This window comes from Rhipicephalus sanguineus, chromosome 1, assembly GCF_013339695.2.
Source record: "Rhipicephalus sanguineus isolate Rsan-2018 chromosome 1, BIME_Rsan_1.4, whole genome shotgun sequence".
NCBI classification, from domain to species: domain Eukaryota; kingdom Metazoa; phylum Arthropoda; class Arachnida; order Ixodida; family Ixodidae; genus Rhipicephalus; species Rhipicephalus sanguineus.
This window is the reverse complement of record NC_051176.1, coordinates 275,488,863-275,514,395: the sequence shown is the minus strand read 5'-3', so window position 1 is coordinate 275,514,395 and position 25,533 is coordinate 275,488,863. Positions and strand designations below refer to the sequence as shown.

General features: G+C 47.9%; 1 protein-coding gene across 4 annotated transcripts in view; it reads right to left on the bottom strand.

Annotated features, from left to right (window-relative positions):
• The window catches only part of LOC119379010 (uncharacterized), a 69,116-nt gene that overhangs the window by 31,519 nt on the left and 12,064 nt on the right, over positions 1 to 25,533 (bottom strand). For 3 of the 4 annotated variants that reach the window (XR_007414819.1, XM_049411838.1, XM_049411839.1), the window contains exons 6-8: positions 22,348 to 22,468; positions 20,892 to 20,929; positions 16,762 to 16,839 (exon numbers count right to left, since the gene is read on the bottom strand). Coding sequence is in view for 3 of the 4 variants with exons in the window: in XM_049411838.1 (XP_049267795.1) it covers positions 16,762 to 16,839; positions 20,892 to 20,929; positions 22,348 to 22,468 (237 nt within the window). In the remaining variant the exon portion in view is untranslated. The remainder of the gene's footprint in view (positions 1 to 16,761; positions 16,840 to 20,891; positions 20,930 to 22,347; positions 22,469 to 25,533) is intronic. The other variant, XM_049411840.1, reaches the window with a different exon arrangement.

The following is a 25,533-nucleotide window of genomic DNA, read 5'->3' as shown; positions in this document are numbered from 1 at the left end:
AGAATTAATACGACATTAGAGTTCAATCAACCAAGGGACCAGGCAGGATTTCGTACAGGATTCTCAACAATAGACCATATTCATACTATCAATCAGGTGATAGAGAAATGCGCGGAATACAACCAACCCCTATACATAGCCTTCATAGATTACGAGAAGGCATTCGATTCGGTGGAGACATCAGCAGTCATGCGGGCACTGCGGAATCGGGGCATCGACGAAGCCTATATAAACATAATGGAAGAAATATACAGCGCATCCACAGCCACTATAGTCCTCCATAAAGAAAGCGACAGAATCCCAATAAAGAAGGGCGTACGACAGGGAGACACGATCTCTCCACTGCTATTCACCGCGTGTTTACAGGAGGTTTTCAGGGCCGTGGACTGGGAAGAATTAGGGATAAGAGTTAATGGAGAGTATCTCAGTAACCTGCGATTTGCTGATGACATTGCATTGATGAGTAACGCGGGAGACGAATTACAGCTCATGATTACTGAACTGGATACGAAAGTAGAAGAGTAGGTCTGAAAATTAATATGCATAAAACTAAAGTAATGTGGAACAATCTTGGCAGAGAACAGCGCTTTGCGATAGGTGGCGAGACACTGGAAGTTGTAAAGGAGTACGTCTACTTAGGACAGGTAGTAACCGCGGAGCCGAACCATGAGAGTGAAATAACTAGAAGAATAAGGATGGGTTGGGGCTCATTCGGCAAGCATTATCAAATCATGAATGGTAATCTACCACTATCCCTCAAGAGGAGGGTATATAACAGCTGCATCTTACCGGTACTTACCTACGGAGCAGAAACCTGGAGACTTACAAAGAGGGTTCAACCTAAATAGAGGACGACGCAGCGAGCGATGGAAAGGAAAATGCTAGGTGTAACCTTAAGAGACAGGAAAAGAGCAGAGTGGGTCAGGGAACAAATGGGGGTTAAGGATATCATAGTTGAAATCACGAGGAAGAAATGGGTATGGGCCGGGCACGTAGCACGTCGGCAGGATAACCGGTGATCATTAAGGGTAACTGACTGGATTCCAAGAGATGGCATACGCGTGAGGGGGAGACAGAAAATTAGGTGGGTACATGAGATTAAGAAGTTTGTAGGTATAACGTGGCAACAGAAAGCACAGGACCGGGTTGATGGCGGAACATGGGAGAGGCCTTTGCCCAGCAGTAGGCGTAGACAGGCTGATGATGACACCAGAAGCTCACACATGTAGAAACACCCCCTAAAGCAGCTTGCTCAGCAGCTAACTTGTAGAAACTGACAAACCAACCTAAACGTAAAATTGATCTCGTTATTCGCCTCAACAAACCGTGTATGGTACGCGTGTATGAAATGTAAAGATAAGCTTTTGTAACTCATTTCGGTGGCGCCGTCGTACACGAAAAACCCGGCGCCGGCGAGCGTACAGAAATAGATCGTGCGCTCGTCGGCGATCAGCGATTTCTGATATAGCAGTCTGATCTTTTATCGCCATCACCTGTCATTTCACTTTGCCAGATTTCGTACTGGCTGCACCAGGAATTTTTTTTTTGGGGGGGGGGGGGGGGGGGGGGGCGGGCACTTGCTGAAAACCTGGACTATTTGAGACAAACACCTATTTTCATTATTTTTGATAAGAACACCTACCTCACCAAAGTTGAGGGGGGGGGGGGGCTAGAGACCCCCCCCCCCTGGTTACGGGCATGGTCTGGTCATGAACGCATGACCGTCGTTGGTCCAATTCGCGGCGCGGAGGAAGGAAACAGTTAGGAGGGAGCATCGCGCGATGCGATCAAAAGAAAGAAAGAAAGAAAGAAAGAAAGAAAGAAAGAAAGATAATACGTCAGGCACGCAGACTCAAAGATTCGCTTGCCCCTAATTTTCCCAACAGGGCAAGGCTACTGATTTTTTTAACTATGCGTGCGAATATTTATGTCACGCTTCGATTGGAAGCGTGTAGCTCATTAGCTGTGCCAATCTAGAAAGAGTATTTTATTACATACAACCAGACAGATGCAAAAGAGCGTAAGAAGAAGCCTTTATTCCAAATTATGCAAATTCCATGTCCAGCAGGCGTGTCCGGCCTGGTCCCGTCAACCATCACGGAACAACTCAATCTGCAATCAAGTCAGATACACCACTGAGTCACGGAATCTGCATAATCTGTACCTTATTTATGTATTTGTTACCATAACACCTCAAATTTGCGGCGCGTTGCAATAAAACGCAGTCGGTGCGTGGACCGCACTCAAATGCACTGAGGCAATGCATTATAAACAGGGATGCATCGTAACTGTCCACGCAAAACGTACGCAGGATGTACGCAACGTACGCAAAACGTACGTATGCAGGATGGCCCGAGCTTCTCGGGCACACGAGTTTGCTCCGAGCTCGCATTACGGCGGTCATGACAGGAAAACAGTGCGGAGCACGCGATAGCAGCTCGTTGATAAAAACGGCTACAAGAACGAGCATGGCGTCACATACGCATGTGCGGCATTTGCGGCGGTTTTCAAAGGAACGCCGCGTGCGAACGCGTCAGCGCCGCCACTCAGTCAACATTTTGACAGTGCAGTGACGTCAGCGTGATTGTCGCGCTATCTTTTTGCCAACTGATCATCGCGCCTCCCATGGGCGTGTTCGTGGGCGTTTGTCCTCTTTCGGAGAATTCTTTCGTTCCACCTGTAGCATAGAAATTTCCACTCTCGAAGGCAACAAGGGCGCACACGCTGCACTCTGGTGCAGCTCGTTTCGCTTCTCTGGAATATTACAGATAAATAAATGGACAGGTTACTGCTGTACTTACATTACACGTCTGAAGATTTTTCTGTAGTTACGAATCGGTAGAAACAATGTCTCCATAAAGAAGTAAATAACATTTCTCGCCGCAAATCCCAACAGGGGCGCTTGCTTCGTGGTACATCGTGAGCGCGGTAAAGTTGAATGCGAGACATCGTAGCCGCGTGATGATATAACCTTTAGTTCTTCGTGCGTGTGTGCATAGTCTGTGCGATTAAGCTGATAGATTAATCGTGCCGCTCGCTGGCGTTGCGGCGTGACCACTGCTCCTCCGCAAGAGCAAACGCGGTGGGCGGACCCGATCTTCGCCGCGGGCGTCTGTCAATCAAATTGATTGACGTGCGAACTCGGGCACAAACTCGTCGATTTTAAAAAGGCCCCAGTTCATCTCGGGACTGTCTTAGTGCCGGTGTGCCTGTCAAGTGTTTCATGCAGTGGACGCTACTCAGCAGCTTCTTTGCATATAAAATAATTTTGTCAGCTTGCACTAGTGCAAGGCTGGGGCCATCGGAGGAGCTTGTGGTCACCTACCTTCTTCGAGCTTATTACGCGGCTCGTCTACTCAGTATGCTTGGCCTGCTTCAGAGTAATGACCGTGTCAGTTCGGTCTCAATATTCGTGCTATTGATTAGCTAGGCCTTAATTAACATGGCAGTGAATAGTTATGTCTTAATTCGTAATATTTTAATTAACACGGCATTAATTAATCAGATTTCATTATCAAGGCCCTCATTAGCACGAATGTACTTAACATAATGTTAATTAGAGTGATCATAACCAGAGTGATCATAATTACCGCGTACTTGGCGAGGAAGTTGCTAATTAGCTTTATTAGCTATTTCGCCCGCCGCGAGAATGCTGCCCTCAGCCATGGTTTGAGCGAACGAAATCAGCTGCGGCCGCGACTCGGCGGCTCCGTTGCAGCGGTAGGCCGATAAGTCGACGGTGGTTTTTTTTGGCCCACGTCAGCCAGTTGGCGCACGTGACGGTGCAAGTTGTAGCGAGCACGGGCCAAGAAACCATCGTCAACTTATCGGCCTACCGCTGCAACGGAGCCGCCGAGTCGCGGCCGCAGCTGATTTCGTTCGCTCGAACCACGGCTGAGGGCAGCATTCTCGCGGCGGGTGAATGCGCTAGTCACGTGGTTCTTTTTGTATTTCGCGGGCTTTCTTTGCAGCTTGGAAAAAATGGTATACGTGAGACTTTCTCTATCGCAAATAACAGAATTGGGGTTTCTGAAGACTATCAAACTTTGCAAGTCGCATTTCTTGCCTACAGTCAATATTTAGCAACTATAATAAATAATCCTAATTAACAAATTAGTTAATTACCAAACAAAAAATTGTGTGTAGTGCGCAAGGCGACTGTCAGTAATTTGCAAGTGATTTCACTCACCTGCCTCCTCCAATATTGTATTTTTTAACCCTTGGCTAAAGATAGCTGGGACACCCGGTATATATATATATATATATATATATATATATATATATATATATATATATATATATACACGGTTCATGACGGCGGCGACGGCGACGGCAAAAATCAGCCGTAACTGTCCATATAATTGCTGTCGCAATAAAATATAGTTCACTCTAAGAAAATATCGAGTAAAAAGGGCGTCTTTTTGTCCCACAACAATAATCGTCATTTATTTTGCCTTCGTTTCCTTGCACTATCGCCGCGCGCCCGGCACTTTCTGGTCACGAATGACATGCGCGCTATCAGCGTGACATAGCATTCTTGGCAGGAAAGTGGCCAGCGCCGAGTTTTCAAGAAAGGAAACGCAGGCAAGCCAGATGACGATTATTGTTGTGGGACAAAAAGACGCCCTTTTTACTCGGTCTTTTCTTAGAGCGTTAGTAGAACTTTCTGCCACTTTTCTTGCATGGGTGCACCTTCTGCACTCAGTGGAACGACAAACAAATGAAAAAAAGATGCCTCTAGTTTGAAGACACCACCCAACCTTCTCGACCGCCATTGACGTGACGCCGCGTCCCGTCGTAACCAATGGAACGGAGCGCGCGCTGAGGGATGGATTTCACCTTCGCGTACTGTTAGCTCGTTCAAAAGGGGGTGTCGCCAGCGCTCGGAAAGATCCCGAGTTTCGCCAAGCTCGGGCCATCCTGCATAGCACTCCAGAGGTGTAGTCCTTCCGAGTTCCTTAACGTATGTGCGCCCTGGGTGCTATAATTGCAAGCTCACACACCCACACAACTAAGTCGGTTGATATAACGACGCTCACTCATTCTGGACGTCTCAGAAGAATATGGCAGTTGCGCTCTTCCGCGTTTTGGTTTCCGCTGAATATGGGTGAATTTCATTACTTCGCAATGATTACTAGAGGCCGCTTTTTGAAATCTCAAAGCTGCAACGGGTTCTTAGCATGAAGGACTTCAATTCACCCATTGACATAACCACCTAACTCCACTAATTAAAACGTTAATTATAACTTTCTTAATTACTGTCCCAAATGATGTCTTTAGCCACCTTAAAATGCCTGCGGCTACAGAAGAAGTAATTGTGAAGGCATCGACGAAATATCGCATTTCCCTAATTTCTGAGAATTCGGGACATTTCTTGAAACACCCGGTATATCCCTATACAATGCGTCGAGCTTGAATAAAGACGCAGCATATTAGGCGAACAGAAGCAAATACATATTGCCCATCAGCCAGTAATTACGCTGGTGATCAGATATAGCTAATTATCTAGCTTTTCTAATTAGTTCTAACTGTAAAGTTGTCAACATTTTATCGCTACTTAATGCTGAATAACTTGGACGCTTTCACCAAGCCGCCCTTTGCGGATGCATATACACTGCTGTTGAGAAACGAAACCCGCAAAATAATTTTTACATGTATCACGTGGTTTACGTAAACCTGACGAGAAGTACAACGAGATTAGAAAAGCGGCATCAAACAAACGTGAGTCGTTCGAGAAGAAAGGGAGAAAAAGGAGGAACGACGCGTGAACGAGTTTCATCTGTGAGCACATGCACCAGCGACAACTCATCTCCTTGTAGCTCGGCGTACACACACAGCCTTTATGCGAGTGCGACGCCTTGGCCCCACATGACCCGGAAAGACTGCATCTACACAGCAATCAGCGGCCGAAACAGCTACGAATGTAAACTACTCGAGTAGAAAGCGTTCACAGCGACATTTGCATTTGCTGTCAGTTTGTGTAAAGCTTATCGCAGCGTAGCGGCACGAAAAGCAGTCGCTGCGGACTTCAAGGGCGTCGCTGCTCTAGGAAATCCGGTCTTAACTGCTTCTGCGCTCCAACGCACCCGAAAGCATTAAAGCCCATTAGTTCTCGGCTCCCTCTCTGGGAGGCCGTGAAGACTGCAGGTTTTTGGGTAATGTATCAAGGCGCGTAGCAGCGTCTTCTAGCCTATATAAATTATTTTTGCTTAGTCAGTTCTCAATTTCGCGTAATCTTTCATACAACATCTTAATCGACAACTTGACCAATGGAACTTTAACTCACGATTGTTAATTTATTGCAGGCTCAATTCGACTGAAGAATACGCGCTTGGTTTCGTTTGTATAAGATCACCCGTATGTCAAATCTCGGTACACAATAGCTGGGAAACGCTGTATATTCGAGAACAAGGACGTTAGAAGTTGGTAATTTGTCCGAGCAGAAAATGGGGACACTGGGGTGGGTATACGTTAAAAATTCGTCTCTGTAAAAGGTGTCCCAGTTAATGTTACATAAGCTGTTCAAATGCCGTTACAATACAAAAGTGTGAGGCTTGCGGCATTCGGTTATTAGTTGCCCTCAACCACCACGATCATTTGTGCATAAGTAAGACAAGATTAATTAAACGAGTTTTCCATTTCAAGAGCTGTTATTGCATCCTAATATACGCATTCAGTAGTTATCAGGGCGTTATACGTGTCTTGTGAGAATTCTTTACACGTTTTTTCTTCCTTTTCAACTCGTGGCGTGCGTAATATCACGTGCGCCTTGCGCCCGTACCAGCAGTCCCAAGATTAACGAATAATAACTCCGTTCTTTGCCAGAATCGACAACTACTTGAATGTGCTAAGCGGTAAGAGTTAATTGGCTTTCACTGATAGCGAACGCACGTGATCGCAACTTATATAGAGATTGCACGTGTCGATCGCAGCTTACACAAAGATCAGCTAATTACTGAATCTTGACATATGCTAGTTATTCTCTTCGATCATCTTAATTCTAAAGAAAACAAAATTAATACTGCGCACCAGGAAAAGTTGTCTCTCACCTGAACTTTTGTGCTGTTTTCGTAACCACGAAAAGCAGCCACCGCGCCCGCTTGTTCGGTTGTTTTCTTCAAAGCATAATCAAAAGAATGACGAGCCATACAATTCAGTAGATACCACTGTTCGTAGAGAACTGACAGTTTGGAAGCAACGAAAACAGAACACGCATGCATGCTTGCGTAAAACAGTCGTGCGGACCCTTGGCAACAAGTCGAGAGCGATGCTCTGCTTTTAGTCAAGGTATAAAACATACTTCAGGTGTGGAAAAACGGTAATGTATTCTATTACGAAACGGCGCCACAAGGTGACTCTCCAATCATGAGTTTGTCTCGTGAGAGGCCACAATGCTTTCATATAGGACACGTGAGCTGTTCTAGTTTTCAGCACGTTTATTTGCGCAATGAGTAAAATGACATGGCTGTGTCCCTTCGTCAAACCATCTTCGACAGCGCACGACTTCCTGCGCAGTTACTATACGAAAACAATTTTGAAAGTTTCTAAAAATGCTTTTCGAAAGTATCCTGCGAAAAATTCTAGCATAAGACCCTGCCGCTGGCAAGGAAGATGGGTTAGTGCCATTTCTGTGCCCGATAAGCGAGAAGACTGACGAAAGAACTACCATTTCCCTGGACAACGCTTAGCCAAAAATGAACATCGAGATTGCCGCTATAGCGCCGAGTGCAACGACTGTGCTGTTGATGAAACTATTAAGCACCTCTTGTGTTACTGCTCGACTTACGCAGACGAGAGGCTTCACCACCATACAGTTCTAAAATCATATGGACGGAAGCGCTTTCACAGTCTAGAAGATATTGGGAACATGGTACTGCCCATCACGGTTACGAAAGGCAACGAAAGCGCTGCTGGGTTTTCTTAAAGGGGCCCTGCAACACTTTTCGAGCATGCTCAAAAAGCGCTGCCGATCGGTAGTCGAGGCTCCCGAGAACACGCGAGCCAAATATTATAGCGATGCGCACGGCCCGGAATTTACAATAAATTCTCAAAGTCAGCTGAAAATCGCTCCCTCTTCTTTCGACAAATGATGTATTAGTCCGCAAAATATGACGCGATTGTCGGCAGTTCCACCATTGGCTGATGTTATAATCACGATAACACCCTCATTATTACTTTCGTTGTTAATTTTGAGTTCAATAAGTAGATAATATGTATGTTTATATTCTGTTATCGCGTTAAAAACACCGAACAAACATTAATATTAGCACTTCCGGTCTCACCGACAGCTCGTCTGCTCGTAGTTGCGTGGTTCCGTTTTCTTCGCCATGCGCAGTGCGGAAAACGTGAATATTTCTGTGCTTTTGACCGTCGCCGGTTGCCGTTGAGAGTGGCAGCCGTTGAGAGTGGCAGCCGTTAGAGTGTTGCCTCGTCAGCTGGGAACTGCATCGTCGGCACGTTCTCACGACCGACCGAGGCAGCCGTGCAGCATGTCTCCGATAACAATGCTGGCGTCCGGTAATGGCGGCGCTTCGGGGTCGTCTGCCAGTGCCGTCTTACGAGGCGGTGTATCGGAGTATGGGCCGAAACCGATCTCAGCTGTCATTCGTTCCAAACGAGCGCGCAGGTTTGCTTCCATGGTTGGCAAAGCGATGAAAACACTACGGCGTTCGAGGTGCACACCCAACATTACCAAACCGACGCGCAGTTTTCAAGCACGCGCGATACACAGTACGATCGACTCCGCTCGACGAGAACGACGCAAGCCGACCGGAAGTGGCGGCACAGACCACGTGGTTGCGCCCAGACGTCAGAGAGAAAAAAATGAAGAAAAAATTTCCGCCGGCGCTCTTGGGCGGAGCCTCGCTCGTCTGCGCTCCCTCCCTCGACTCGCTGCCTAGCTCTCCGCGCGCTCGCGGCGTTGAGTTGAGGGAGAAAGCTGCGGAACGTGATCTCTATAATTTGGTAACACCACTTAGACTTGACGGATTCGAAAAATTTTTGCGGCATATGACTCGTGAAGAGTCATACGTCAATATTGAGACTATTCCAATATAACTAAGAAAGGTGTTGCAGGGCCCCTTTAAAGGGGCCATGACATGGTCACCCAGCAATTCGCAGTTTTCAGTCAAAAATAGGAGTAGAGGGTCTGTCACGCGTGTACACCTGTGAAAAATGGACTGCAAAAGAATATTTCAGTGCAAAATAAGCCCTAGAAGTTGTCGGCTATAAACCCCGCCCACCGCCGGCGACCGCCATTTTGCCATGGCGTGTGTGACGTCATGTGCAGCATGGAGCGCAGCCGTTCTCTCCTACCAAAGTTTCAGCCGATGCAAAGCACTCGATTTCGTTGCCAAGCTGAAGAAAGCTCAAATAGCTCGATTGCACGCGCCGCTGAGCACAGAACAAAATCGTTCGCCGGAATGCAGACGCTCGCACAGCAAGCAGCTTGTTACGTTACGGCTCGCGAGTGTGTCAGTACTGCCCGACTCCGAGGCCGCTCAGGTGTTTATAAAAATACTCAATGGGCTGAAATTCCACCAGCTTGTTTGTGAACGCACAAGTATTAACTCGCATAACACAGATTACGATCGAAAATTGGGTGTCATCCACGGCCCCTTTAAGGATACCGGACTGATTCACCGTCTGTGATATCAAACGCAGAACTGTTACGTCGGCTGCAAGTGACTTTCTCTAAGTTTTATTCCCCCTTCCCCAGGGCAGAGTAGCCTACAGGGCTCAGCCCTGGTTAACCCTTTGAAAGATAATGGGACAAATCTGTCCCACTTTTCCGTCTGCAGGAAAAATGTTCTCCCACATCACCCGCTGCAATTAGCGCAGCGATAAGTCACTCATATTACCTAAGTCTTCGTATTCTCGAGGAAAAATCTTAACCACACTTTCGAAGGGCGGAAGTAGTGTTCAAATGGCGCTGAATTTCGGCAATTTTTTTATGATCGGTTCTGAATTTTCCTCTTCAGATAGACAGAACCTACCAATCTAAACGCTGGATAATTTCCTCTTTTTCTGGTTTTTCAGAGAGGCGATTTTAGCTTCCAGTCATCACGTTTTTTTTTTGTAAATTTGCGCAATAAATCGACCGATAAATGCATGGAAACAGTCCCCTGAGAAATTTCCACGCTCATCCCTAAGCGTAATTGCGGATATTCGTGCGTGGAAATATTTTTCTTGATATTGTCACGGGAATCAGGGATACACTGAAGAGACAGAAGCGGGTATATTACAGTATTTACGAGTAGTTGTGCCACCGAATGGCTGCCAGCATCTCGCGCCGCATTCCAGCTTCTTTGTCTCTTCGTCCCTGGGTTGTCTCCAACGGCGTGCTCATGCAGAATGCCTCGTAACATCACCCCCGGCGGACAGAGCGCCGTCCCGGTGCCTCCTCACTCATTCAGGACTGGCAGTGTAATAGTGCTTGAGGCGCGACACATGAACAACATCAGTAGGTGGTGTAGCAGAAGAAGACGAACGCGGAAGGGCGGGAGCGATGAGGTAGTCGACGTCGTGGACCTCGCGGATAACTTTGTAGGGCCCTGTGTAGCGAGGGAGGAGCTTCTCGCACAAGCCTTCGCGTCGATACGGCGTCTAGAGTAGGACAAGAGATTCAGGAGGGTAGTCGACTTCGCGGTGCCGATTATCGTAGCGCACTTTTTGTGAAGCCTGAGAAGCACAGAGCCTAGCGTAAGCGATGCGGCGAGCCACGCGGGCTCGAGAAGCGACATCCTGAGCATACATGGTTGGTACGGCGGGATCAGATGGAAGAAGCGTCTCGAATGGCAAGGTAGGGTTGCGGCCGTACAGAAGAAAGAACGGCGAGTAGCCGGCGGTGTCATGACGGGACGAATTGTATGCAAAAGTAACGTAGGGTAGAGTTGCGTCCCAATCACGGTGGTCAGTAGAGACGTACATTGACAACATATCCGTGAGAGTTCGGTTGAGGCGCTCGGTAAAGGCTGTCTCACATGCCGCGATTGCAGCGAATAAAATCGCTCGGTTCGCTCTATTCGCTCTGTTCGCAACCGCCGCTAATGGCGGTTTCATTTCACATGGACTGCGAATGCTCTGCGACTTTCGCTCTGCGACTGGCGCGGCGCGCAAAGCTGCTTACTGCCGTTGTTTGTGGCAGACACTGCATAATTTTCGAATGTAATGTAACAATCTGTGCGTTATGATATTCTTAACTTTTCATCACCGGTAGCGAAGAGCACGCGTGTTTTGTCATTTAAAAACACTTTCCAATCTAAATTCACTTGAGAATACGCAACAACGGCCATAACCAAAACCAACCAAAACAAACTCCTTGGCGCAATTTCGACGGCTCGGCCGGGTTGGCGCAATTTCGACGGGTCTCGACTGAAAAATCGCTCCGCCGCTGCGAACAGAGCGAAAAATTTCCAACATGTTGGTCGCTCGCCGCTGACCGCTGCGGCGAGAGCGATCGGCCGTTTTTTTCGCTGCGAGCGAATTCGCAGCCTGAAAATCGCTCTCTTTTGTGTCATGTGAACCGGCCTTAAGACCGTTTGTCTGCGGATGGTAGGCTGTAGTAAGTTGATGTTCGGTAGAGCAGCTACGAAGGATTTCGTCGATGACCTTGGCGAGGAAGCAGCGGCCACGATCCGTAAGAAGCTGTCGCGGAGCCCCGTGCCGAAGAATCACGTCACTGAGCAGAAAGTCCGCCACGTCAGTAGCGCAGCTAGTTGGCATGGCACGCGTTATGGCATACCTGGTCGCATAGTCAGTTGCGACAGCAATCCATTTGTTGCCCGATACGGATGTAGGAAAAGGTCCGAGCAAGTCGAGGCCGACGCGGAAGAATGGTTCCGCTGGAATGTTGATAGGTTTCAGCAGGCCAGCCTGAGGAAGAGCAGGACGTTTGCGACGCTGACAGAGCTCGCAAGCAGCGATATATCTGCGCACAGAGCGATACAGGCCAGGCCAAAAGAACCGCCGCCGCACGCGGTCATAGGTGCGTGAAACGCCCAGGTGTCCCGCAGTCGGGGCATCATGTAGATGTTGAAGAATGGTTGCACGCAGGTGTCGGGGAATAACTAGCAAGAATTCCGGACCATCAGGCTTCATGCTGCGGCGATACAGAACGTCACTGTGTAAGACATATCGGCGGAGAGAAGGGTCGGAACGTCCCGAGGAGACTTGCTGAATGACCATCTTGAGGGTCTCATCCCGATGCTGTTCTGTGCCCATGTCGCGCAAATCAGATATGGCGAGTACGCAAGAATCATTTTCATGGTCAGCGAGGCTAGCAGGTTCCACCGGATGACGCGAGAGACAATCTGCGTCTTGATGCAGCCTGCCCGATTTGTAGATTACGTCGAAGGAATACTCTTGGAGCCGTAGAGCCCAGCGACCAAGGCGACCATTTGGGTCCTTGAGCGATGACAACCAACAGAGAGCATGGTGGTCGGTAATAACTGAGAATTCGCGGCCATACAAGTAGGGGCGAAATTTTTCGACAGCCCAGACCAACGCAAGACACTCGCGCTCCGTGATCGAATAGTTTCGCTCAGATGTGGAGAGAAGGCGGCTGGCGTACGCAATAACACGTGTTTGGCCCCCCTGGTGTTGGGCGAGGACGGCGCCAATTCCATGCCCACTGGCGTCTGTGCGAACTTCAGTAGTCGCTGATGGGTCGAAGTGTGCCAGTATAGGTGAAGTGAGCAATTTGATCAGCGCCGAGAACGCAGCCGTTTGGTCCTGGCACCACGAGAAGGGCACGTCCTTTTTGAGGAGGTCGGTGAGCGGCCGGGCAATGGTGGCGAAATTGCGTATAAAACGTCGGAAGTAGGAGCATAAGCCAACAAAACTCCGAACATCTTTAGTAGAAGAGGGCACAGGGAAGTTTTTGACAGCGCTAATCTTGGCAGGGTCAGGTTGTACACCAGTGGCACTTACAAGATGACCAAGCACAGTGATTTGTTGCCGGCCGAAATTGCACTTTTTGGAGTTTAGCTGAAGCCCCGCTCGACGAAAAACAGCTAGAATGGTCGACAGGCGAGTTAGACGATTTTCAAAAGGTGGGGGAAAGACAATGACATCATCTAGGTAGCAAAGACAAATGGACCATTTATAGCCACGAAGGAAAGAGTCCATCATACGTTCGAACGTCGCCGGGGCGTTGCACAGCCCAAAAGGCATAACCTTGAACTGATAGAGGCCGTCCGGAGTGACAAAGGCAGTTTTTTCGCGGTCTAAGTCGTCAACAGAAATCTGCCAGTAACCCGAGCGTAGGTCTATGGATGAGAAGTATCTCGCGCCATGAAGACAGTCGAGGGCGTCGTCGATTCGTGGCAGCGGATATACGTCTTTGCGGGTTATCTTGTTCAAAGCACGATAGTCGACGCAAAATCTCCAGCTGCCATCCTTCTTTTTGACCAAGACGACAGGTGACGCCCATGGACTTGAAGAGGCCTCTATGACGCCTTTGGAGAGCATCTTGTCGACTTCTCGTTGTATGACCTGGCGTTCTGAATGGGACACACGATATGGTCGCCGTCGGACAGGACTAGCATCGCCGGTATGTATTCGATGACTTACGAATGACGTTTGACCTAAAGGGCGGTCATTGAAGTCGAAGATATCCCTATAGGTCATTAGAATGTGGTGGAGTTGCGCAGCTTGACAAGGTTGAAGATCAGGGGCAATCATTCTCACTATTTCGTCGGGCGGTGCGCTTGCTGGACTGGCTGTAATAAAGGACGAGCAATCTTCAGCATCTAATGCCACGATGTCACATGCATCAAGCGCTGATACGTTAGCCAATGAAATGCCTTGCGGTAGAACTTTGGTCGAGGTACTGAAGTTTAGGAGCGGGAGCTGTACGCAGTTGTCGACAACATTCACGAGGGTATGCGGCACAGCAACATCTCGGTTCAATAGCACGTCAACTAAAGGAGACACCGTGTACTCGCCGTCGGGAAGAGGTGGTGATGTCGTCAAGGCCACCCACGTGACGGCTTGCGGAGACAGCCGAACATAATCTACACAGCACAAATGGTGTGATGGCGAAGCTTGGACATCAACAAGCCGAGGCAACTCAAGTTGAAGAACGCCGGTTGCACAGTCAATGAGGGCGGCATGAGTAGACAGGAAATCCAATCCTAGAATGATGTCATTTGGGCACTGCTCAAGAACAGCAAACAAAACAGATGTCTGGTGATCGGCTATGGTGATGCGTGCTGTGCACATTCCTATGACGGCAGGACTTCTTCCGTCAGCGACTCGAATAGTACAAAGGCGACGAAGTCGAGCACTCATCACAGAAATATGTGCCCCAGTATCAACAAGTGCAGAAACAGTCAGGCCGTCAACGTCAACGTCGATCAAATTTCGTCGTGTCGGCAGTACAAGCAGAGGATTTGAGGTGGAATTAGAAGATGCAGCATCACCCCTAAGAGCTGCATCTTTTAGTTTCCCTGTCGAAGGTTGAGCGGCGAGGTCGGACGTCGTCGTAGAGGGGACGGAGACGACTGGCGGCGCGATGGAGGCGAACGGGACTGGTGACCTCGGGGCGACGCTGTGCGGCGTAGCAGTGGCATCGAGGTTGTATGGTTCGGAAGGCGGGGAACGGCGGTAGCTATCGGTGTACGACTCAGAAGGCTGGAAACGGCGGTAGCTGTCGGCGCGGCTAGCAGGGGCATACCGGGTTCTTAAAGGCGACGACCAACGGTTGTTACAATATCGTGCGACGTGACCTATGCGACTGCAGTTGAAGCAGATCGGCCGATCATCTGCAGTGTGCCATTCAGCCGGATTACGCGAGCGTGGATATAACCGTTGTTCCTGGGGCGGCGACCTGTTGCGAGGCGGCGACCTTGAGCGGAAGTCAGTTGTCCGAGACTGAGCAATGGCGCAGACAGAGAAGCCCAAATTGCCGAGTTCCTCCCGCACAATTTACTGGACTAGGGAAACTGTGGGCACCGGCGAATCACTGTGGCCGTTGATGGGAAGAGCAGGTGTAATTGCTTCCATTTCCCGACGGACGATTCGTTTCATTTCGGACGCCGGCGACGACTGCAGACGAGAGGTCAGTCCATCTTCGCACGAGGACGTCGCAGCGGTGTTTGGCAGCCGAGTGAATGACTTCGCAATGCGCCGGCTTTTGGCCTGTTCAAAACGCCGGCATTCCTCAATAATTTCGTCGACGGTCGCACAATTCCGACACAGTAATAGGTTGAACGCGTCGTCCGCTATTCCCTTCAGGACGTGACCAACCTTGTCCGACTCCGACATGTCGCTGTCGACTTTACGACAAAGAGCCAGCACGTCCTGAATGTACGATATGTACGGTTCGGTGGTCGTCTGAGCACGGATGGATAGCTCTTTCTTTGCGGCTGCCTTTCGACCCATAGGCTTCCCAAATAAGTCGCAAAGTTTTCGCTTAAAGGTGTCCCAATTTCCGATCTCCTCCTCGTGGTTCTCGTACCATACCTTTGCCGTGCCTTTTAGGTAGAAGAGCACGTTGGCCAGCATGAGAGTCGGGTCATATCGATTGATAGCAGTGGTACGTTCATAGTCAGCTATCCAATCTTCAACGTCGACTTCATCCGTACCGCAGAACGTCCCAGGATTCTTCGGATGCGTCAGCACCGAAGTTGGTGGTGTTGTGGCCGGTGCAGACGTTGCCGTGGCCTGTGCAGGCGTTGTCGTAGCCGATGCAGGGGTGGTGACGGCATCGGTCTCGTTTTCCATCATGGAAACTCCGAGTCGACGACCACTGCGGAGCTCCATTGTACAGCGCTTCTTCTACCCCGCACCTCCACCAAATGTCACGGGAATCAGGAATACACTGAAGAGACAGAAGCGGGTATATTACAGTATTTACAAGTAGCTGTGCCACCGAATGGCTGCCAGCATCTCGCGCCGCATTCCAGCTTCTTTGTCTCTTCGTCCCTCGGTTGTCTCCAACGGCGTGCTCATGCAGAATGCCTCGTAACAATATCATCTAACTCTTGAAAAGTAGGCACATATTCAGGGATCACAGCCGTACTCGAAAATTTCGACAGCCAAAGCAAGGACAGGCAAATGGACAAAAAAAATTGTTGGTGCATGCGGTGAAGCAAGCTTTACAGGAACAGACCACGGCGCTATGAAGGCTCACAAGAGGCGCAGGTGGTGTTCTACTGCTGGAAATGAGGTCCGCGTAACTTTCCTTAGCACAACTTGGGAATTGATACCCTGTGCCACTAGCTTCGGCCGTTTCTATGCCAAATACTAGTTGATGCAATCTCGAGATGGTGGCTTCATGAGACAGTGGGACAGTGTTTTCCCACTTTTTGAAAACACTCATTAGTCGGTCGGACATATATGTCCCACTTTTTTTTCAGTGAACTACTGGCCTTATTTTGATAAAATTTGTTTTATACTATTTCTTTGTAGCTTATATGAATATACCACAACCGGTTTTTATATGATCATGTGAAAAGTATAGGCAAACCCACAAAGGGTTAACCTCCCTGCCTTTCTTTTATCCTTATTCACCTCTCTCTCTCTTCAGCCAAAATTTCTAAACGCGGGATCGCAATCTCCTAAAAGTGCGGTGTTGACTTCCCCTCATAACGAACTACATGCGCCGCGTGACGATCACAGCTGCAGCAATTGCCAGGTTATTGCCGACTCATAAAAGACGCTTGTTATTCTTGTCGATCATCTATACCCTCAAAAAAATGAAAAAGAAAAGAAAACGCCTTTAAGAGTATACTGCCCATCAAGAGAAGTTTGTGTTACCTGAACTCTTGTGCTGTTTTCGTAACCCCGAGGTGCAGCCACTGCACCCGCTGGCTCGTCCTCCATGTCATCAGATTTCTGCAAAAGCGAGTCAAAACAGTATTGAGCCACAGATTTCATAGATGTGACAATATGGGGCTACGAAACAGCAGAGATTGTATGCACTGAACATGGCAGCTTAAAGAAAAAGAAAAACGCACGGCATGATGCGCACCCTCGGCAACAAGTAACGAGTAATGTTATGCCTTAAGCGAACCTTACGTCGAACAAAAAACGACGAGATACACTTCACAGCACAAAATCTCACTGACAACTTTCACTGCTCAGCAACAGATCATCGTTAGAGAAACATCTTTCAGACAACTGCAGGGGTGTTCAGTAGGATTGACAGCGAAGCCTTGCCGCGGACACGTGGTGGCTTGTTAGCAAGTACTAACGATCTAACTAGATCATTGAGTATGAACTTAGCACCACTATCTTGTTTTGCAGTAATAGTGTGGAAGACAAGCCTAACCAATCGTAAGCCAGTGCGCCTGGGAGATACGCAAGAAGGCTGACATTTTTCTCGAAGGGAATAGCAGCATAGTTTGCATGTTTTCTACTTCTAGTTCATCAGTTTAATTCACTGATGGCTTTCACTCAGACCACTGGCGTAGTGGTTATCCACTCAATATCCATTATCGATTACACTATCTCTAACGTCACGACTGGACGAGTTGGGAGCATGTTGCCCTCTGTGACTTTTGATTATATTAAAGGGGTGGTGCCACCAAATTTCGAGGCTATAACAAGCATGTTGTGGGTTTCCTCTGTATGCAAGGACACTCCACACGAAGGGTCGGATACAGCAAACGTTTAGAATATATTTTAATACACTTCCAAAGTGTACCGAAATGCCCATTCTCCTGATCGAGACCCATCGCTAGCGCGCCATCTCTGACGTACTCTATAGAAGGGGCAACGAAAGTTGTAGTGACGTCACACCAGATCTGCTGCAGTGACGTGAGTGACCTCCAGAGCTCCGCCACCTCCGCAACGTACGTACCGGCTATAGCGAACTAGAATATATTCTAGTTCACTATAGTACAGGCAAAGCATCGGTTGCTACACCACTCACCGAGTTTCGATCGCTTCCTGGCCAAGTTCGCCACACCCTTGTGTGTTCACGTGACCAAGCCTCCTACGCTTCTACGTCACTGCCCAACCTCGGCGCCCAGAAACCGAAACCGAAAGTTGTTCACAACAAAAGGCGATGTTAAATTATTTAGCGAGAATACATAAACCTTGGTACGTGTATCATGCTTTCTGGAGCTATAGGAAACGCTTACAGCAAAGAACGCGCAAGCCACAAATTTGGTGGCACCACCCCTTTAACCAACAACCGGCTGATCAGGTGGGGGCCGCCGCGGTGTCCCAGCGGTTAAGGTGCTCGGCTGCTGACCCAAACAAAACACGCGGGTTCGATCTCGGCCGCTGCGGCCGCATTTCCACGTAGGCGAAATGCTAGAGACCCGTGTACTGTGCGATTCCCGTGCACGTTAAGAACACCAGGTGGCCGAAATTATCCGGAGCCCTTCACTACCGCATCTCTCATAGCTTGATTCGCTTTGGGACGTTAAGCACCATAAATCACCCAACCTAGTCAGTTGGCAGTATTCTGCAAGTCAAAGGTACCTGCATGGCCTTAGTGAGCTATTCGTCTCAGGTACTGTGAACAAGTCTCGGAGATGCGGGTAGAGCACCAACACCGTATCGCGCAAGAACACATAGTTTGTTTTTTTCGGCATGGAAATTGTGGCGTCTCTTTGAAAATCCTTGTTGATGCTGCTCGAAATGCTCATGAGGGAAAATTTTTTTTAGATATCATTATCGAGAAGTGACGCAGCCCAGCACGTAAGCAAGCGAGAACATTATTTGACAATGCAAAAGTGGCACGCACTTGACACACGGGTGGTTTCGATTTGTATCCGCATCCTCACTTGCGCAGAGTAACGTCACAGCCGCTTCGCCACCACTGCGAGTGAAGGTTTCGTCCTATTCACCGTGTTTGTGAAATGTTAATAAAAACTCTGATTAGAACGACCGATAGCGCTAAATGATTGCATGTGATGCCTGTGATGGCTTGAGAACTACACTGATGTTTTCGATTCGCATTTGCGATTCCCCTCTCTCTAAACCAGCCAGACGGAAGACTCCTCGTTGAACGAGACCTTGGACAACGGAATCGCATATCAGAGTCGCGTGAAGCCACAAAATTGTTGCTTTGATTCCGGGGCATAATCGCACTTAGCAACAACCTGTAATACAGCGCTAAAGAACATCGTTACGTTGGCGACTCTAGTTAACAGCAACAATTGCTTTCCTTTCTCATATTTTCTCCCTCGTTCATTTTCCCCCAAAGCCGAATTGCTAGCTGGCTCCGTCTTGGCTAAAGGGACCCTAAACGCAGTTATATGACCTATATTGGTGAACTGCCCTCCCTTCTACAATGCCTAAGTAAGCACGCAAAATGTAAGAAGCAGGATAAGCCATTAATAGCGTAAAAGCAAAAGACGGTCATCGGCCCTACTTCGAATTTCCCGCTCCAGCTCACCGTGACGTCAGTGATTTTGGCAGCGTCTGCTCGAGCCTAGTTAACTTGTCAGTTAAAATCGACTGTCGCATTTTAAAAGAGCCAAACAATGGACTTTACAAAGCATTTACTGCGACACAGTCACAAATAAAAAAAAAAAAGAAAATCCGCGATTTTACATCATACTAGTGATAAAAGTCGCAAAATTCGTAAAACGGCACGCTGAACTTCATTTCCCGTTATAATAATGAACCTATTGCAGAGAAATTAACGAAAATGATGTTTTGGGTTAACACTGAGCCTAACCGGACTTAGTCTGTTTCACTGATGTCCTTTTAGCGTCCCTACAGTTAATTTACTTCCCTCTATCTCTATCTCTGAGCGTCAAGCGAATGCGCGTGCTTCAGATTAAGAGCGCATACGTCTGCGAACTTTGTCAGAATCTCCTGTATATCAGTGAGTCAGGTTATCGGAACCACTGAGCCGAGGTTGGCGTAGGCCTCAGTCGGAGAAACGCCCAGCGAATACAAATTGTATGCGTGAATAGTTCAAATAAGTCCTTGGAATAACAGAGAGCTGAGCTAGTTGGTAAGTATTCATTCTAAAAGTACAGGGCGTGCAAACACGGATACAAGAAAGAGGTCAGGACACTACAAACGCGTTTGTAGCGTCCTGACCTCTTTCTTGTGTCCGTCTTTGCACGCCCCGTCTTTTCACATAAGTCCATCACACGAGATTCTACGTGTTCTTGAGTTCATGAGAACACACGAGTGGCTGAGTCTTCAAGGCCCTGGGTTAATCATTAGCACACGAGCAAGATCAGCCTGATCCAGAGGCTAGATGGAAGATATGTGAATAAAAGGTTTCCGTCTATTAAATAAAATTTTGCGAACGTATGGCGCCTCGCTATCCAATCAATCGCCCAGACATTCAGGTTTATATAGATCGCTTATCGAAACGAGCAAAGGAAACAGCTCCACATCCAAATAATCGACCACACAGATCTGTTGCACCTGCACTGAGCGAAGTCATCTTACCGATTGTGACGCTATTAATTACAGACCTTACTTAGCGAACAATTATTTTTACCATGAGTCGTTTATTGCGAGGCACCAGTACTGGGCCTGCAAACTTAAGGGACTCAGAATGCGAGTCAGTCCTTAAGAGCAAGTGCTCACTATTTCGGGAGCCGGCCTGAACGATGTTCGTGTTAAGTGAGCCAGACTGTTCTTTCGGCAAGTATCCCGAGGCTTAACTAGATCATGCTGTGTGTGCTAGTTTTCTTCCCCAGATTTATACGTTAGAGCGTCTTCTGCTCTGCTCAGCCTCGAGCACCATCTCTAGCAGTTCCGTGCGCCAGGTCAGATCCCGCAGCTTTCACACCAGTACCAGATTATTGGGTAATGACAATGCCCCTTTGTAAATACGAATGAAACACTTCTCAGGAATGGGAAGCTAAAATTACCAGCACATGAAAGCAGTCGCACGTCTCTTTTGCATTTCACTTTGCCATCTGCTACTTTTGATCATTTCCACGAAATGGAGTGAAGGTACTCACACCACCACGGAACAGCTGTCGGGCCATGTTTCTCACTCCTGAAAGGAGACCACGATGAATAGATGGATGGATGCTATGAGCGTCCCCTTTATAACGGGGCGGTGACATGTCTGCCACCAGGCTCGAAGAAACAAAAAAAGAAAAAAACCTTCCTTGTTTTATGTTGGCCTAATACCTTATCCACATTGATTAAATCTATGTTATTATACCAAAAAATATCAATTCACGGTCCCTCTCTCTGACTCTTAAGGCAGAATGACCTTATTTTTCCCCATTATTTATTTTTGTACTTTATCTCTACCTTTCTGCCACCAATACTCCAACCGTCTCTTACTTATTTCTATCGCGGACGTGTTCAGCTTTCCATTGTTCCTAAAACCCAAGGCTTCCTGTAGACTCGTGCCCACACGTATACCTGGGTGAATATCGCCACATTCAATCAGTACATGTTCCATCGTTTCCTTAGTTCCCCCGCAGCATGTACATTGTTCTTCTTCGTTACTGAATCTCGCTTTATAACTACGCGTTCTAAGGCAGCCCGACCTTGCTTCAAACAGTAAAGCGCTTCCCCTTGAATTATCATAAAACCTTTCCCTCCTTATTTCGTTTTTTCCCTTTGGGTAGTTACTCAGAGCCGGCTTCTTTTCCATCGCTGTCATCCAATAAGTCCTCTCCGCCTCTCTGACCTTCCGCTTAATGCTCCTTGTTGCCATATCGCCCGCACTGCTAGCCGTATATTTACTGGTGAAGTTCTTTTTCTCCACTGCGTGTCAACGCTTTTTCTATACAAATACCTGAAAACCTTCTCTGCCCATCTACTGTTCTTCATTTTCCTCAGCCTCTCTTCGAATCTCATTTTGCTCTGAGCTTCCCTCACTTCAAAGCCTGTCCATCCCATATCTCCCTTTACAGCCTCATTTGTCGTCTTCCCGTGAGCGCCCAACGCGAGGCGGCCCACCGTCCTTTGATTTACATCCATTCCTGATTGTACCTCTGACTTCATGCACACCACTGAGTTCCCAAATGTAAGCCCCGGGACCATCACACCCTTCCACAGCCCTCGAAGCACCTCGTACCTATTGTATCCCCATAAAGATCTGTGCTTCATAATTGCAGCATTCCTCTTTCCCTTTGCTACCGATACTTTCTCTTGTATGGATGGATGGATGGATGGATGGATGGATGGATGCTATGAGCGTCCCCTTTATAACGGGGCAGTGACAAGTGTGCCACCAGGCTCGAAAAAAAAAAAAAAACCTTTACTCTCTTTTTTTTTAGCGTTGGCCTAGTGTCTTTACTTCAATTAAAATTATTTTACTCCAGAAGAAAAAAAAACCTTAAGTTTTCAGCTCCGTTCTGTGCCCTTTACGGCAGAATGTCCTTTTTTTTTTCCCCAATATTTATTTTTGTCCTTTCTCTCTAGTTTTCTGCCACCAATACTCTAACCGTCTCTTACTTATTTCAGTCGCGCGTTCCCAAATGTAAGCCCCGGGACCTTCACTGCTCCCAGCGCCAGCTCTTGGCTTCTGTATTTGCTTCTGGCTACTCGGAAATAGCTGGAATGCGCTGCTCGGCACCTTGGAAAAAGAAATAAAACATGTTATAGCTGGCTGGGAAATGAAAGAGCAAAGTTTCAGACTCCTCCTATTGTAGATACTTTCTGCCGATAAAAACTTCGCCCAAAAGGCGATACAGGGTGTTTCACGTAACTATAAAAAAAAAAATTTTTAAACGGTTATCCGCGACTGAACGAAATCAACGACATATGGTTTGCCGTTATGCGGCGCTCGTTAGGGAATTTGTTATAATCAGCTTAATTAGTTCACTAACCAAGAACAATTACGCAAATTTTCAATGCGAACTTTAGGGTCAAGTACATTTCAATAATTGTTGTGGTATACTTGCCAAAACCACGCTATGAGGTACGCCGCAGTGGAGGGCTCAGGAAGTTTCCACCACCTGGGGTTCTTTAACGTGCACCTAAATATAAGCACATGGGCCTCTAGCATTTCGCCTCCATCGAAATGCAGTGACCGCGGCCGGGATTCGATCCCGGGCCAATTGCGTTAAGTTGTAGAGGGCATTCCAAAAAGACCGATCCAATTTTTTGTGGCAACGCACATGCTGCGTGGCGATTTTTTCCGGCGTTTAAAGAAAGCCCGCCAAGTGTGAAATAAAACTAAGTGACTGCGCTCGTGCACTACCGTACTATAGCGCTCTCAAACGTGCTTCGAGCGAAACAACCGGCGCGCGGACCGTCAGACTGTCTCTTATCAGGGACGACGTCACTTCCTTGCCGTGTGCGGCCATCAGAAATGCTGACGCACTGGGAAGCCGATGCCCAGAGACGCGGCCGCTCATTTCGCCACGGTCAGCGCCGTGCACGTTTGAGAGCGCTACACCTTTGGGAGCGAAGCACGTTTGAAAGCGCTGCAGTGCGACAGCGCACGAGCGCAGTCGCGTGGTTTTGTTTCATATTTTGCGGGCTTCCTTTTAAACGCCGGAAAATATATCCACGCAGCGTGCACGTTGACACAAAAAATTGGATCAGTTGTTTTGGAATGCCCTCTGCAATGCCCTAAAGTGAATATTAAAATTTTTTACATAATTGATCTTAGCTAATTAATTTAGTACAATATCAAAACACTAACGAGCGCCACATGAACGCAAACCATATGTCGTTGGCTTCATTCAGTTGCACTTAACCACTTTTTTTAATATTTGGTTCTAGTTACGCGAAACATCTTGAATATAGGAATGTATTAGACAGTGACAGCTACCTTGCGCATTGTAATAGCAACAGCAACGTATTAAACAAGTACAAAAAAGAGTGCTTACTATTATCAGACGCGTACAGTAAAGATTCGTTTACCAATTAAATAAACTAAAATGGTGTCACGTGTGCACATGTATACAATAACAGCTGATCTCGTTCGACGACCGCGAAAACTCGTTGTCCGAATACTGGTGTGATGAACCGCGCAGTCAGATGTGAGCAAACACCTCAAACACAGGGCGCTCGCTACGACAGCGCACACGATGCGGCCAGCCACTTCGGCTCGCTGTAGTCCCGGTAGGTAAACTTTGACGCTCATCGTTAACTTTTATCGATAGCGCTTCCAATTTTGTGCACCAACGATGTTGGCAAGACTTATGAGATTTCACAAGGTATCTGCAAAGCCGGATCGTTTTATTGCGAGAGAAATCAGACGCTTCTCGCGCATTCCTACCTTCAGCACCGCCATCGTCGTCGTGTTACGCAGTCTGCAGCGCATGCGCAGTTCGCGCGTTCCATAAACACGAAGAGCATTTGTTGGTTTGTTAGTTTTTGGCGTTTAACGTTTCAAATCGACTTAGGCTATGAGAGACGTCGTAGTGGAGGGCTCCAGAAAAGTTAATAAAATAATACCTGGGGATTTACGTGCCAAAACCACGATGTAATATGAGGCACGACGTAATGGAGAGCTCTGGAAACTTCCGACCACCTGGTGTTCTTTAACGCGCACTGACATCGCACAGTACACGTGGGCCTCTAGCATTTCGCCTACATCCAAATGCGACCGCCGCGTGCGGGATCGAACCCGCATATTTCGGGTCAGCAGCCGAGCGCCATAACCACTGAGACACTGCGACGGCAAGACGCCTGAAATCTCTAGCGTGCTTCTGTCAAGAAACAGTTGTCATGATAGCTGCATTTTGTTAACATGTCGCTCCCGCATACGCTGTCCGAACAGTTCAAGCTTAAACATTCCATCGTTGTCAACACCAACTGCATTTTTTTACACCCCTCATGTTTTGAAGCGATATTGTCCTTATATGATTGATAGACTTCACAGAGACGTCACTTCGTCACCAAGGGCCGCATATTTTTACGATCCATTTCTGTTTACCTTTTTTTTTTCCACTCCTCGTCATTGACTCGGAGGACACCGCTATCACTGTGCATGGTCACTCGGCGCGGTGGATAAAAATGTGAAATATTGATCGTTGCGCGAAATAATCAGCCTTTTTAGGCAACAAAAGCAAAATGCGATAATTTCTATAATTGATTGCACGTTCGAGAACCCCAGGTGGTCGAAATAATCCGAAGCAACCCCCTACGGCGTGCCTTAATCATTTCGTGGTTTTAAACCCGTCACGTTGGTCTAGTGGTTATGGTGCTCGACTGCTGATCCGAAGGTCGTGGGATCGAATGGAGGCGAAAATGCTCGAGGCCCGTGTACCTAGATTTAGGTGCACGTTAAAGAACCCCAGGTGGCCGAAATTACCGGAACTGCGTCCCTCATAATCATATCGTGGTTTTGGGACGTAAAACCCCAACAATTATATACCGTAGTTTTCGCGCATAACACAACCTAGCGTCATTGCTGCCTTTAAATGCGTACGGCTTTTCTCAAGTTATCTCCCCGCCATTTGGACAGACCAGGCATCGAACATCTACAGGCCCGGATGCGCCATAGAAGCACAAGTGACGACACACACACACAGTCAGCGCATATCTACGCCGGATAAACAAACAATGTTAAAAATGTTCCGACAGCTTCATCTGAATTACGTGCCTCTTAACACCGAAGCCCGGTGCTCTGGCTAACCACTACACCTTAGGCGTACGCCTCATCCGGTGAATGGTCCAAGCAAGCGA